The sequence below is a fragment of the Gasterosteus aculeatus genome, chromosome 17 (assembly GCF_964276395.1).
Source record: "Gasterosteus aculeatus chromosome 17, fGasAcu3.hap1.1, whole genome shotgun sequence".
NCBI lineage: Eukaryota > Metazoa > Chordata > Actinopteri > Perciformes > Gasterosteidae > Gasterosteus > Gasterosteus aculeatus.
In genome coordinates, this window is record NC_135705.1 from 15,929,198 (window position 1) to 15,942,671 (window position 13,474).

General features: G+C 48.8%; 2 protein-coding genes across 22 annotated transcripts in view; both read right to left on the minus strand.

Annotated features, from left to right (window-relative positions):
- Positions 1-643: 643 nt before the first annotated feature.
- Positions 644-2,758, minus strand: LOC144383048 (uncharacterized). Its single transcript, XM_078091584.1, has one exon. The coding sequence runs from the start codon at positions 2,609-2,611 to the stop codon at positions 1,358-1,360; it is 1,254 nt and encodes a 417-aa protein (XP_077947710.1). The 5' UTR covers positions 2,612-2,758; the 3' UTR covers positions 644-1,357.
- A 517-nt stretch (positions 2,759-3,275) lies between these two features.
- The window catches only part of magi1b (membrane associated guanylate kinase, WW and PDZ domain containing 1b), a 96,235-nt gene continuing 86,036 nt past the window's right edge, over positions 3,276-13,474 (minus strand). For 9 of the 21 annotated variants that reach the window (XM_078091579.1, XM_078091578.1, XM_078091577.1 and 6 more), the window contains 6 exons: positions 12,792-13,163; positions 10,908-11,075; positions 8,375-8,468; positions 8,135-8,219; positions 7,245-7,388; positions 3,627-5,266 (listed from right to left, as the gene is read on the minus strand). In XM_078091579.1, the coding sequence (XP_077947705.1) occupies positions 5,078-5,266; positions 7,245-7,388; positions 8,135-8,219; positions 8,375-8,468; positions 10,908-11,075; positions 12,792-13,163 (1,052 nt within the window). In that variant the 3' untranslated portion in view covers positions 3,627-5,077. Of the gene's footprint in view, positions 3,520-3,626; positions 5,267-7,244; positions 7,389-8,134; positions 8,220-8,374; positions 8,469-10,907; positions 11,112-12,791; positions 13,164-13,474 lie in introns of those variants that run through there. The other 12 variants (XM_040202923.2, XM_040202918.2, XM_078091573.1 and 9 more) reach the window with 3 other exon arrangements.

The following is a 13,474-nucleotide window of genomic DNA, read 5'->3' on the forward strand; positions in this document are numbered from 1 at the left end:
AAATGTGCAAGTTGTCAAAGTATCTCAAAAACCGAATCCATCAGAGATTGAATGCAGCAGCTGCAAACACACGCTGTGCCTCCCGTGTCTCTCCGTCTCAGCATCAAATGCGTCGAGATGACACATTCCATTTCTCTGCAGCAGGGAAGCCATGCTGGCGTTCACAGGTCACCACGAGTGACCAGTCTGTTCTCTGCCGTTCCTCTCATCAACCCATTGTTGCATCCGGAAGGAAAAGAGAAAAAAAAAAAAAAACATAATCAAGAGCGTCCTTTGATGGACAACGCTGGCTGTTCTCCATCAGATGAAGAACCTTTGAGCAAAGAGAGAGGATACAGGAAGAAGAAGAAGAAGCTTGTGCTGAGGACAACGGCAGATAGAGGGCACAGAAAAGGCACAAATCAAATAAGCGGTGAGACGAGGTACATTTTTCAAGACTGGTCTATCCAGGCTTTGATGTTGTGAAAGGAGGCTGTCTTCTTGCTTTACTTTTCTTCAAAGTCTTTATTTTCCACACCCTTTTGGGAGGCCTGAGATAACGATCTTTTATTTGCCCAAATGAGAGTTCAGTACTCTACAGATTCTTATGGTTCTTATGGAAATGGTTTACATGGCAGTGAGGCAACAAAAAAACCAAAACTTGTTCATTTGTTGAATATATTATTTTATTTTAACATCATCATTGTAGTTTAAGTTTTGATTTTCCCTTCGTTCATTTAAAATGATCACCTCTGAACGTACACATACTGCAAACTGTCAAAAATATACAAACAAATGCAGGCTTGTGCTATAGTCTGGTCAAATGTCTAAAAAACAGTGGCACTGGGGGATAGAGAGAGAGCGAGAGAGAAAGAGAAAATGAAGGCGAGAGAGTGACATTGGAACCGGTAAAGACATGCACAGAATCATTGTGAGCACCGATAACACGATCCAGGTGCGTGGTACTTCCATGGGATCCTCGTGGAAAAGTACATACCTTTTATCATCCGACAGGGCGGCACAAAACGCCCGTCACATATCAAATCCAAAAGCAAAATGTTGCTCGTTAATGGAACTGTTAGGCACATCATTGTTTTTTATGGTTTTACATTTTCTGGAAAAGTCAGATTAACTGTAAATGTAGAATGCTTGGCTTGACCAAAAAACAAGAAAAAACAGGGGTAAAACATACAATAAAAAAAAAAGGAAAAAACTTTTCAAAAGTTATTTTGGATTCAGTGTCTTGTTAGTAACTCGACATTTGTACATAGTGTGTGGTAGTGTGTGCGCATGGTGTGTGTCTGTGCGTGAGTGGTGATGTGAGTGAGTACTGGAGGTGTTTGCGGGTGGTGGCTGTGATTGGCTGGCAGCCGTCCATTCAGATACTCAGGTCTTTGGGGTTGTCCTTGTAGGTCTTCTTGGGCTCAGGCAGGGCGGATGAACGGCTGCTGTTGGTCTTCACCGTGCTGTAGTACTCCCTCACCTTGGCCGCTACAAAATCGTCGTCGTCCTCTTCGTCCTCCGAGTCGTCCCGTCTAGAGCCCCTGATCGGGGAGATGTCTCGTCCCAGGCTGCGGGCTCGGTACAGCGGCGCGGGAGAGGCGTCTCGGCTGGCGTAGCGCCCCTCCCTCACCGTCCTCTCGGGCGAGCGCCCCCTCAGCAGCGAGCTGTACTTCTGGAAGGCTGAATCAGAGTCGGGGGTGCGCACCCTGGGCAGGAGGGTGTCTCTGAAGGCGTCTCTCTGGCCACGGGAGGCCACGTCCCTCAGCAGGCTGTCCCCCTTGTAGGCTCTCTCCATGGAGGACGCTCTCATCAGCAGACTGTCCTCCCCGTACAGTTGCTCGTCCCTGCGCAGCGCCGCCTCCCTGTTCAGGCGGCCCACGAGCGGCGGCTCCCGGAGGACGCTGTCCTCCAGACTGAAGCTCGGTTCGGGACTCCTGGCCGGCTCCATCAATGCGGCCCTGCCCCCGGTGGGCTTCTCGTTGCTGCGGCGCGGTCTCTCTGGGGAGGCGTATCGGCGGTAGGGGTCCGAGGAGCGGGCTTGGCGTCTGGTGGGGGAGTGTTGCCGCGAGCGGTGGGGCGACCTGTAGCGGCGGGGGGAGCGGCGGCGTTGAGGAGAAGAGTGCTGACCGCGGCGTCTGTCGGGGGAGCGGCCCTGTCGTCGTCGTCCGCCATCGCGGCTGTCCAGTGTGTTCTCGGCGCTGCGCGACCGGCCGTGCCCCTTGCTAGGTGAGCGGCGGCGGCTGCGGTGGTTCCCACTGGAATGTTGGTGGTGGCCTTCACCCCCCTTGTCGTCCTTCTTCTTCGACAGCTTGTTCTTCTCCGTGGACTTCCTCCCTTTGGGGTTTCCCTTGCTGGTTTTCTTGTTGGGGGAACGGTGGTTGGAATGGTGGTGTTTGCCGGCGCCGGAGCCGGTCGCCTCCTTCTTGCTGCGGGATGATATTTTGGGTTCTGGTGGGTAGCTCGACTCCGATGGCGCGTTGGTTGGGGGCCGGGCGCTCACTTCCGCAGCGTTTTGTAGCCCTGCGGTTGGGTCTGCGGGGCCGCCGTCGACGGGGCTGCCGTCTGTAATAGTGTGACATACAGACGAGGGCACGGGGATCAAACACGCATCGAGACTCTTAGAACCCATCCGCTCTCACATTGACCATGCCGAATCACTCAAGACATGAAGCTCAGAACATTTCCAATGGGAGCCACTCGGATGTTAATGCCAGCAGAGATGGCTAGTTGTTAGACGGCACAGCAACAGCCAATGGTATAAAACAATGCTTTGCACATGAGGATAAAAGGCAGTGACGGAGAGGCAGCCAGTGCTTGAAGAGACTCGTTACCCGCAACAAACCTGTTCCCCGGTCAAACCGGGGTCACCTCTCTGGTCGGGCGGCTGGAACGGAGGCCGGTTACAGTCGCTGTCAATGTGCCGTTGGTGATGCTGCTTGATCGTACTGGTTAGCCATGCTCTTTCATGCGCTGCCGTGATGCCTTAGACACTTTGCAAATGTTTAGAGCAAATAAAACGCTCAAGATCAGATCCAGCCACGACGTGGGATCCGTTACGGTAACAGCGTGTGCAACTCAGGTGTAATTTTACGAAGACGAATGGACATTTACATTTTTACATGTAAGTAATAAAGCTAAATCAATGGTAATAAAAAGGATGGGCTTTGATGCTCTAAAGAAGGGCAAAAAAAAACCAAGAACAAATGAACATGCTTCATTTCACCCTCGGACGTGTCGGCCAGAGGTTGAATACAACTACTGCTGAGATTTGCATAAGATATCCATAACAGCAGCTGCGGTACTGGCAATGTATTTAGTGCGGATGGATTTGAATGGAGTAGCACATGGGTGTATGTGAGGCCACACCACACAGAGGATCGGGATGGCGAGAGAGCGAGACCGAGAAGACAGGAGGTTGGGAGGGAGAGCCGGACAACATGGGAGGACAGTTACAAACCGTGGTCTGATTTTGGAGGACAGAGGCCTCCCCATTCTTGTCATTTCTCATACATGCAGTGAGATGGGGAACGACCGTCCCTGAAGGAAGACAAGAGCCCAGTGCAAAACGGGAGGAAGAAAAGAGAAGAGCACAGGGTTTAGATCGCTTGGAACCAACTTGAAGGAAGAAAAGGAGAATTATTGAGTTGATTTTCAATGAAAAAAAAGTGTTTATTTAATCATTGAGTCATTCAGAATAAAGAGACAGTCCAGGAAATTGCCCAAACCCTTCAGTGGAACCCATCAATTACAGAGAAAAGTCCTGGAACCAAGCGTGCGCACACTCTCCGACACACTAACCCACACACACAACTAGACATGTGGACAAAGAAGCAGCAGAAACCCAAAACCAAAACAATAAAGACAGTGAGACTCACAACAACAGCATATGAAGCAGTTTCACATTGCTGGCAGAAATTAAAGAGAAATACTGGCAAGACTGCGCCAACTGAAAAGTACAAACAATGATCCAAAAAATACAAGTTCACATGATGTCATATTAGTGCAGGTTAAGACGGCACATTTTTGGCGCAAATAAAATGACATTGAGGAATTTTTCAAGACTCCACTGAAAATCAAAAGTAACAAAAAGAAAAACATTTAAGATGACTCGTGACTATCAATCAGAACGGGTCAATACGATAAAAAAATGGCTCCATAAATATTATGGAAAATAGACAATAGAAGGAAAGAAAAAGAATCAAATTTACATTTTTGACAAGTTCATGCAGCAATAAACTTTTATCCATTAATACGTGGCTTTGATCATGGCTCTGTACACGGAACAAAAATACTTGTAAAAATGCCTCTATTCTCTTCATCACTGTACAAAAAGTCTACAACTGGAGCGACTCTTTCCGTTTTTGAATGGAGATGCGTGGCGTTCCTATCACAGCTTTATAACGACATTAACAGTGTGGGTGCAAATAAAATCCATGGATTAGTGAGTAACGTCAACCACAGTATTGTGAGATTTTCCTCTTAGCAGAAAGGAAAAGCATCTGAACGCCTTTTCATTTCAATACAGTTCTCCCTTAAAACCTTTGAGAGTTCAGTAGCTTACATTCACCTTAAATAAATATCATAAATACGTCTGTGTAACGTCATAACCAAAGCTGTAAGATGTCCCATTTCATCATAGGGTGCAACGGATCAAGTTTTCCTTTTCCACACTAAATACGCGTTTGATGAGGACTCCATATAACCTCTTACTCACAACAAACACAGATGTGTCACTTCTCCGGTCGTTCAAACCCTGTAAACGGTGTCTGAAATCAGACCCACCACCTCTCTGTAAAGTCCCGCCAGGGTGCTTTTGCTCAGTGGCCAGAAGGTGAAAAGTGACAGCGGGATGACATGGAAACACAGAGCAGGCGAACGCAGGACGGGCGACAGACCCCGCCCCCCCCCCTCCACACCACCACCACAAAAAAATAAAAAAGCCCAGTCGTGACCTCCACCAGAAAGAGACCCGGGACACACTGACCGCTTCGCCCTCCCTGGTGGGTTTGTCCCAGGGACGGGTGAAGGGGTCCTCGGAGGGCAATATAGTTCTTTCCCCTTTCGACCCACCACCGTTCACAGGGTGTCCCCGGGCTCAGGGTGTGAAGATGGGGGAGAAGGGAATGTTTTCGTAGATTGACCCACCATATTCCGGCACAGAGCCATCACCCCTCTTGAGCACCAGGTGGGCGCGCCGGCCCCCACTCTTGATGAGCTCGATAGCCCGCGCGTGCTTCATGCCCTTGGTGCTCTCGCCGTTGATCTCCAGGATTTCGTCGCCGACCTACGGAAAGGCAAGAGGACGGGGAAGGGGAGCAGGGGGAGAGGGAGGAAGAAAAAGGTGGGAGGCAGAGTGTCAGGAGAAATGATAGGTGAAGATGGAGGGGAGAGGAAGTAAATGAGAGGGGGGGGATGAGAGAGAGGAGACAAGGCAGAAAACCGGTGACAGTGAGGGATAAAGTACCCAGGAGGAAAGATGACAGACATGAAGGTTCAAAGGGACACGATGGAGGCAGAAGAGAAGGGAGGGGAGGACAGAATGAGAAGAAGTTACACATTGAATCTTCTGAAAAGCAAATCGAAGAAAAGCAACAACACATTTTTTTCTCTCCAAATCAACAGTTTCCAGAGAGGGCAAATTGCATCGAAAAAACAGCAACTGTGACCCGGAGTGAGGAAAACCAGGGAGGGAGGGAGGGAGGGAGCAGATGGGGGGTCGGAGGGGACAGCAGGAGCCAGAAGAAAGACTTCTTGCTCTCCGGTTCTTCCCTCTATGCCTCATCAATACAAATCCATCGCTGACACCTACCCCCCCCCCCCACCCTTCACAGCGCTGCTAACTATTAATATCTCTGCTAATAAAGTACACAAGCAGCAATGTATGTATAAACGCTGCCTTTGCAGCTGACGTGCAGACAGTAACTGCCGACAGGCTGTCATACATCACATACAAACACATCAATTACCCCCCGTTGTATATTCCATCAAGCATCCCAGCGGAAGTGCTGAAGTTCATAAGTTAATCAAAGTGAAGGTTAACTATAACATTTTCACGACGAATTCTGCAGCGTGCGTGAATGCCACTCCATGAGCTAATAGAGAAACATGAATCAATTCTAATGTCCGTATCCGTTGGCGGGTTTGCTCCTCGGCTCTGCAACGCTTGCCTTGTGTTTTTGAAATTGCAGTAAATTCAATGAATCTCTTGTGTGCTGCGGTCTGGAGACGGCCGTATTTGTATTCAGCGAAGCGTAGCTTGCAGTAATTGGGGGGTAGATTATGCTAAATGAAAAACATATATTGATAGATAACGTTCTGATGGCTGCAAAGACCACGAGACGGTATCATCAGCCCACCCGTGTTAATCAACAACGTCTACTGGCTCAGACGGCACCTGAGAGCAACGAATGATCCGACCTGAATGGATCCCTTTGGAGACCCATTCTGATGCGATAACTGTAATAATTCTTGCGCTGTCCAAACCCCATAACTCCAGCTTTGGTGTTTTTTCTGACAGGCCGACGGATTAAGTGTTCCTTTAAATGCTGGGAAAAATTCTCCAACCTCTCGAGTTAAATAAACCTTTTAAAAATCCACTGGACTGTCTGTAATGCACCGTTAGAAAGCTGGAAAAATTCTACAGAAGAGAGAATAGTGAACCCCATCAATAAATCTCACAATGTTTGTCATTCCCTCCCACAACAGCATTACACATTTTAATAATACTTCTACTTCCAAATTCTACCAACCAAAACCATTTGAGGGAACCTGTATGTGCCATAATAAGCCAACAAATCCCAAATGGACCCAAGTGGACCTTTTTTGGGTGGATCCAATGAATTACGTTTGTTTTATTGTTTACAACCCAAAGTATGACTCCTTCAATTACTTTCAAACCTTTACTTAAAGGTCTCATTTTCAAGGAACACAAGAAGAGGTCAAATAATTTGAAATGTTTTAGAATTCAATACAATATGTGAGCAGCTAATTTGTATTTCACCGGCGAGAGGCACATACAAAAAGAAGTGCGGCAGAGGCTGAGATATCCTCGCTTTAACTCTCGATTTGCTGGATTTCAAGCCTGTACAACTCGCCCAATTCAATTCAACACTGTCAACATTGGACTTTCTAAACGCAACACCTCTGGAAAACAACCCTGGTGACATGGTCAGGGTTCCTTTTCTCAAATATTGAGAAAAATGTCTACTGTCTGCACACAAAACTGATGTTTTGGCGATGCTGTGAGGTCACATCGTCCGTACCCTCATCTTTCCGTTGCGGACGGCCGCTCCTTCCTCAGCCAGCCTCAGCACATACAGGTCCATGTTGTATTCTCTGCCTCCCCGCAGGCTGAAGCCAAAGCCTTTGTTGTCTCGCTCCAAGTCCACTGAGTAGAACTCGGCATCCTGATAGAGAGAGAACACACACACAAACACACCAACACACACACGGAAAGAGAGGGAGATGTTGAATCAAGTTTCGTCATTTAGATTGAAGTGTGTGTGTGTGTGTCCTGTGAAGTCTGGTTCTATTTCAAGAGCATGGGACAAATGCCACCTTCAGGAAAGTCACACCATCTAAGAGCTGTGCCAGGCTGTGTGTGTGCGCGCAAGAGTGTGTGTGAATGCATATGCTCAGGTGGTGGAGGGATGCTGAATTATTGATGCTTTGGGCCGGACCGAGCGATAGAGAGGTAGAGAGGAGGACCGGGCACCACAAGGACAGGCAGGCAGCCGCAGCATCTCCCGTCTTCACGCTCTCCTAATCTCCTCTGCTGCGGGATCAATGCTATCTGCGCGAGCCATCTCCACACCGCCAGATTAATTCAGCGGTGAACACGGCGGGCTGAGAGGCTACTTTGAAAGCAAACAGGCTTTCCTTAATGCAGAAAGTCCGATAACGCCGGCAGGTAGGCGAAAAAGCAATAATAAATAAATAACAATGCACTTTGCTTGTCCTTGGGAAGGTGGGTGGCCACAGTATATCGGATGATGCGTGAAGGGACAAATGGGTGCTAGAACAGCTGGATAGATGTGGGAAAAGACAAAAGACAAAAATGTGGGTCGGGAGCGCAGATCGCCGGGTGTTTGATGGGGGACAGGAAAAATGGATGCGTGAGTGAATGAAGGATGACTAGAGCGTCCTCCCTCACCTGAGCTGAGACTTGTTGCGGGGGTTGAGGAGGAGGGCCGGGGGGAGCTTTGAATTCAAATGATTCCTGTTTTGGTTTGGTGTTCCTGGGGCAGAAAGATGAAGCAGTCAGTGTCAAATACAATCCCGGACTGAATATCATGCAGGCAGTCACTGGGTACTTGCGTCTTTCGGACACTTTCTACCTGGCAGATCTTTACTTGTCTGCTCTTAACACTCAATTTCCCAGCATGCCCCTTACCTGGCCTCAGGTGCGGCCTGTTGCTGAGATGTGTGGGTGGTGGTTATAGTGGCGATCTTCTCGGCATTGGTCAACAAAGATGCATTTGATGACTCTGGGGAGGACGAGAGAAGGCCAGTTATTGCTTTTATGCCTGTGAGCGGTGAGACATGAAACATGCAGACTCTTGAAAGATGAAAGCTCCAGGTTATTCTGCCTTTTATGTTTTAACGCTGGTCCAGCGTTTTGTGGCATCACTGAATTACGCTGAACTCTAATGACACACAATCGTTACCTCCCTCTCGGTGCATAAAGAAACCGTCCTCGCACAACAACTGCGTCTTTCGCATCTGGAGGTGTCTTTTATTTGATTAAAGCTCTCCACTCGCTTTTCTAAGTCCCCTAATTGTTATTATTCTCACGGTCATCTCCCCTATAATCTATTCATGTCCTCTACCTCCATCAGTCCCCTTAGAGCCTCATGGCTTAACCATTCGATTGGTTTACTTGGAACCGTTTGGGTAACAGGCAATCAAGCCGCACCGTGGGTGAGGCTGCGTCTTTTTGGACTCGATTGGGGAGAAAAGTTGTAGGAGCTGAAAGGGATCTCTGGTGGAGTTGAGGTGGGCTACCAGCAACCTCGTAAGGCACCCACCTGTCACTCAAAGCGGCCACCTAGTTAATTAAACAGGACTTTAAGCCTCGGCATAATTCAAAACAGGTGACATTCTATAAAAATCCACCACCAATTAGCCAGTTGTCAATAGCTGCAGAGACCCAGGCCGTTTTTTGTACAAAGCTGTAATCATGTTTATTGTTATCACGGCAGCAATACATCCGATGTGACTTCTGTCATTGACGGGATACTGTGTTGCTGTGTTGCAGTTTTTTGCTGCTCATTTTTCACTTTCACCGCCTGAAATATGTCCCTGTAAACACTCCCCCCCCCCCCCCCCCCTCCATCTGCTCATTTCCATTCTGCTGCGTCTCCATGCATCTCTCCTCCAACTGTCGTCTGTCTGGTAATGAATCGAATAAGACTACAAATTCTCTACAAAGTCTGTCCGTTCCACACGCGGCCCACTGCTTCTCGCGGCGCAAAGAAAAAGACCCGAACCGTTTCTTGTAATGTGTCTACGGCCATGACTGGTTATTAGTTATTATTAGAGTTAGACAGAAGAGAAGATGCAATCACAATGAGAAGCGAAAGAGGCACAGGAACAGAAGAAGAAAACAAAAAGTGGCACATCGCATCACCCCGGGCTGCCCGTCTCCCTTGTCGTACACAGTGCGAAGCATCGAGGTGTGCTGGCTCGGCTCGGCGCCTCGGCTCTACGCTGCAGCGACTTCAGCTTTGATGAAAGCATTAGCGGTACGTGCACGCATTACCGCGCAACAGCAGGAAGAGTTCCTGTTTTCCTTGTCATGGCAGTATCGAGCATCAGCCGCAAACAAAACGCAGTCTGTGTTTCCACACAGGGGGGGGGGGGGGGGGGCGCAGTGGAAAGAGAAGCAGAGCGTCTCACAGTGGCACATTTATATCAGAGGGTTCAGACGGCATCGATCCACGCCGGAGAAGACGCACTCATGTGTGAACAGAGGGACGCAACTTGGATACGGAAGCCACGCTCCCCCCCCTCCCTCTCCTCCACCCGTCACTCTCCCTGTTTCCGTGTCAGACGGCGTCTGTTTGTCTGACACATGCACATAAACACAAAGCACAACTTTCCGATGGAGCATATCATGTCATTTCTCGCCGACGCCTCCTCGCTTGCTCTCTGCGTCTTCTTGGCAGAGCAATTTTGGCTCACTGTTCTCATCAAGCGCTCCACGGAAGAAAAAAAAAACACCTCTTCATCCACGAGAAGTGAGCCGGAGAGCAACGAGCGGCGGACAAATAGCTCCAATTTCTACCAGCGAGCGCGTTGACAGCGAGTATCGCCTTCCCCGTGCGCACACACACACACACACACACCTAATTAAAGAGCATTTGTGAAGAATGCCACGGTGATGTCTCAGCACAAAGTAGAGAGCTCTCAGCTGCACAGTACAACATCAAAAACGCACAAACTTTTCCTTGAAATCACACATCAACATATACCGAAGAAATTCTGTAGCCGTCACCCAAACGCACGCACACCCAATCTTTCATTTAAAGTAGCAATTCTGTCAACACACCCATTTCTGTTGGGCTTTGAAAGCAAGTGAAAAGGGTGCAACTTTATATAACACTTCAGCTACACTACTTTCCTGAGTGCTATGCCACTCAGGAAAGTAGTGTCCTACTCATCAGACTCAGACTATGTAATAAGCTAATAATTCTTCATGTATTATTTGACTGCTATGACTGTGCCCTTTAGCAAAGCAACATGGACAAGCTTAAAGAACAAGCGCTTGTAAATAACAACACCTGAGACGCCGGTACAGTCCCTGTAGCCAGGACCACGTTTGGCCATGATGATGACACACTCACACAAACACACGGGCACACTCGCAAGGTGCCTAACTGTCTATTAACACTGACTGTCTTGTAAACAGTAACTGTCTTACTCACCGTCTCCGGGGATGATGCGTAGCGTGACAGTGTTCCCGGCCTCCTTGATGAGGTTGACGATGTCAGAGTGGGACTTGTTGGTGATGGAGCACCCGTTCACCGCCAGGATGCGGTCGCCGACCTTCAGCTTCCCGCAGCGGTCCGCTGGGCTGCCCTCGATGATGCGCCCTATTTTGTGGGGCATGGCCACACATGCATTGCCAGCTATGGTCACCATTGACACGTTGTGAAGTGCGATTCAGCGCATGTGCGTGTGTGTGTGTGTGTTTGGAGAGAGAAGGGAAAGGAATGGGAAAGGGAGTAGAAAAAGAGGACCAGAAGGTTAAGGGTTAATTCATAGACAGCAGAGAGCCAGCCAAGCCCCAGTACCAGAAAAGCGAAAACGGAAACCACAACGTCGCCGAAGAAGGAGAAATGTGTGCTCTGCATCTGTCCTCCTCCAACCTGTCTCATAATACGTCCGGCTGCTACGCCACCCAATTTCTAAAATGGGTGTCATTACATTTGAACGAGTCTCTCCGGCAGCAGAAAGCTAATAATGAAAGAACTATGTTCCGTCGTCTGCATCCCAAACACCTGCACCCGCATGAAAGTCGGAGGCGACAAACATACATCAGAGCTGACACCTCACCAACTACCCGGAGGTCTCTGATTCCCTTCCTCACCCTTCCTGCGTCTGTCTGCAGTCTGACAGTCACTGCAGAGGAAAGGAGCGTGCAACCACTCCTGCCTTTAACCAATCTGCTTTTTCATTGTGTTTCATCCTTCCCTTCCGACCGCGTTCCGCTCTTTTATTCATCTATAACCCTGACCTCGCTCCTGTCTTTTTCATTTTATCTGCCCGCAAAATATCGAAAGGAAAGTAGATGATGGAGAGACGGAGAAAAAAATGGTTACTGTAGCAATTCTCAACAAAATTCTTTGGAGTGCTCCTCCAAATACTAACAGTATGCATGGACTAGTTTCATGTAGCCAATTGGTTTCCTTTCGATTTAACATGTCGGGTCAAGTTAAATGGAGCTTATCTGCGGGCCCATGCTCTCCATTCTGGCCTGCGAAAATGAAGCTTTGCCATTTTGTAAGCCAACCCGGAAAGTTGAGCATTTGCATGCTTTTTCAGTCATCCCACGCTGACAGAGATAAGAGCACTGAGAGAAGTGGGATGCCATAGTGGGAAGGAAGCCACGGCAGCAGGGGAAAGAGTGCACTGCTCGGAAAGGAGACTGCGAGTTTGTGAATAGCAAAGTAGAGTCAAGGGCTTTCTGTGGATGTGAGAGATCACACAGTAACAGCAACAATACGTTGCGATAGACCTCTATCAGCTAAATGCTGCAAAACAACCTCAAAAATGTAATGTGGCTTTGAGTTCCTGATCTGAGTCGTAATACGTAGTTATTCCCGCCTAGCATTTGCCTTTCATATCCTGCTTACACTACTCATTCTCGTTACGTTGTCATTAGGCTTTTAGTGCGTACCTTGGCGGAAGCTAGTTCAGCTGAATAATACAAATGCCTTACGTAAGGCCCACTTTGCTTGTGATCAATTATAAAAGCCTTGTGTGTGTAAGTGTAGCAGCAGCTGCAGGCAGGGAAAGGGTTTCAATGTCTTTGCTTGACAAGCTCAGATACAAATGAGAGAGAACAACAACTTTTTTGAAGAGAGTTGGTATTGATCTGGTGGGACTGTAAATAGCCGGAATCCGTGCTGGTTGTCGGGCTTTTTAGTGTTCAGTGGTTTTTATGGAAGATACAACGGCAGCCCGTAAAGAAGACAGGAAGATAAAAGGTCCCAGTGATGAGAAGTGCGTTTCATGTTTTACTGAGTGGAACTAATTTCCGCAGTATTTGTATTCGTCCAATCAGCGAAAAGTGTGACATCTCTTACCGAAGGTGGTGCCAGTTTCGGGCCGCGACACCGAAGAGACGATGACGAAGCCGAATCCCTCGCTTTCGCCGCGGCGGATCTCCACGTCATATGGCTGAAGGGCGGAGGGGGCGTTGGAGGCCACGTTGGGGGGCTGAGAGGAGGTGGTGGCGACTGCCGAGGAGACCACGGCGTTCCCGCTGCCGCCCGCCCCGCCGCCCCCTCCCCCGCTGCCGATGCCGGAGGTGGAGCCGCTGCCGGAGCTCACGGTGTTGAGGGAGTTCTGGCTGCCCTGTGGGGTGCGCTTCCCCATCTCCTCGGTCAGGCTGGGCGCCTGGTTGCTGCTGTGGTGGGAGGACGCCGGCGACGGAGGCACATCTCCCTCCGCTTTGACTAGACGAGGCAGAGGAGGACACGGAGAGAAAGATGAAGATCGTGCCGTTAAGGTCAAGAGAGGAGATGGTCTGAAGAACAAGATAATGAAAAACAAATCGTGTAAAGCGGGAGGTGAGACACGAAAGACGGCCTGACAGTGTTACATAAGGAGCTCATGGGAAAATAGGATGGGTGAAAGCAGAGAAGGACACCTGTGCATAATAATACTAAATATAACAACATTACAATATGTATCACCAGCTGTACAAACCGAAAACTGAGAAAGATTGTAAATAAACACGGACCGCTAGCTTGTGCTCATATGATAA

What these genes read in the sequence shown, in the direction of transcription:
- LOC144383048 (XM_078091584.1), bottom strand. Translation starts at nt 2,611, where the DNA reads ATGGGTTCTAAGAGTCTCGATGCGTGTTTGATCCCCGTGCCCTCGTCT.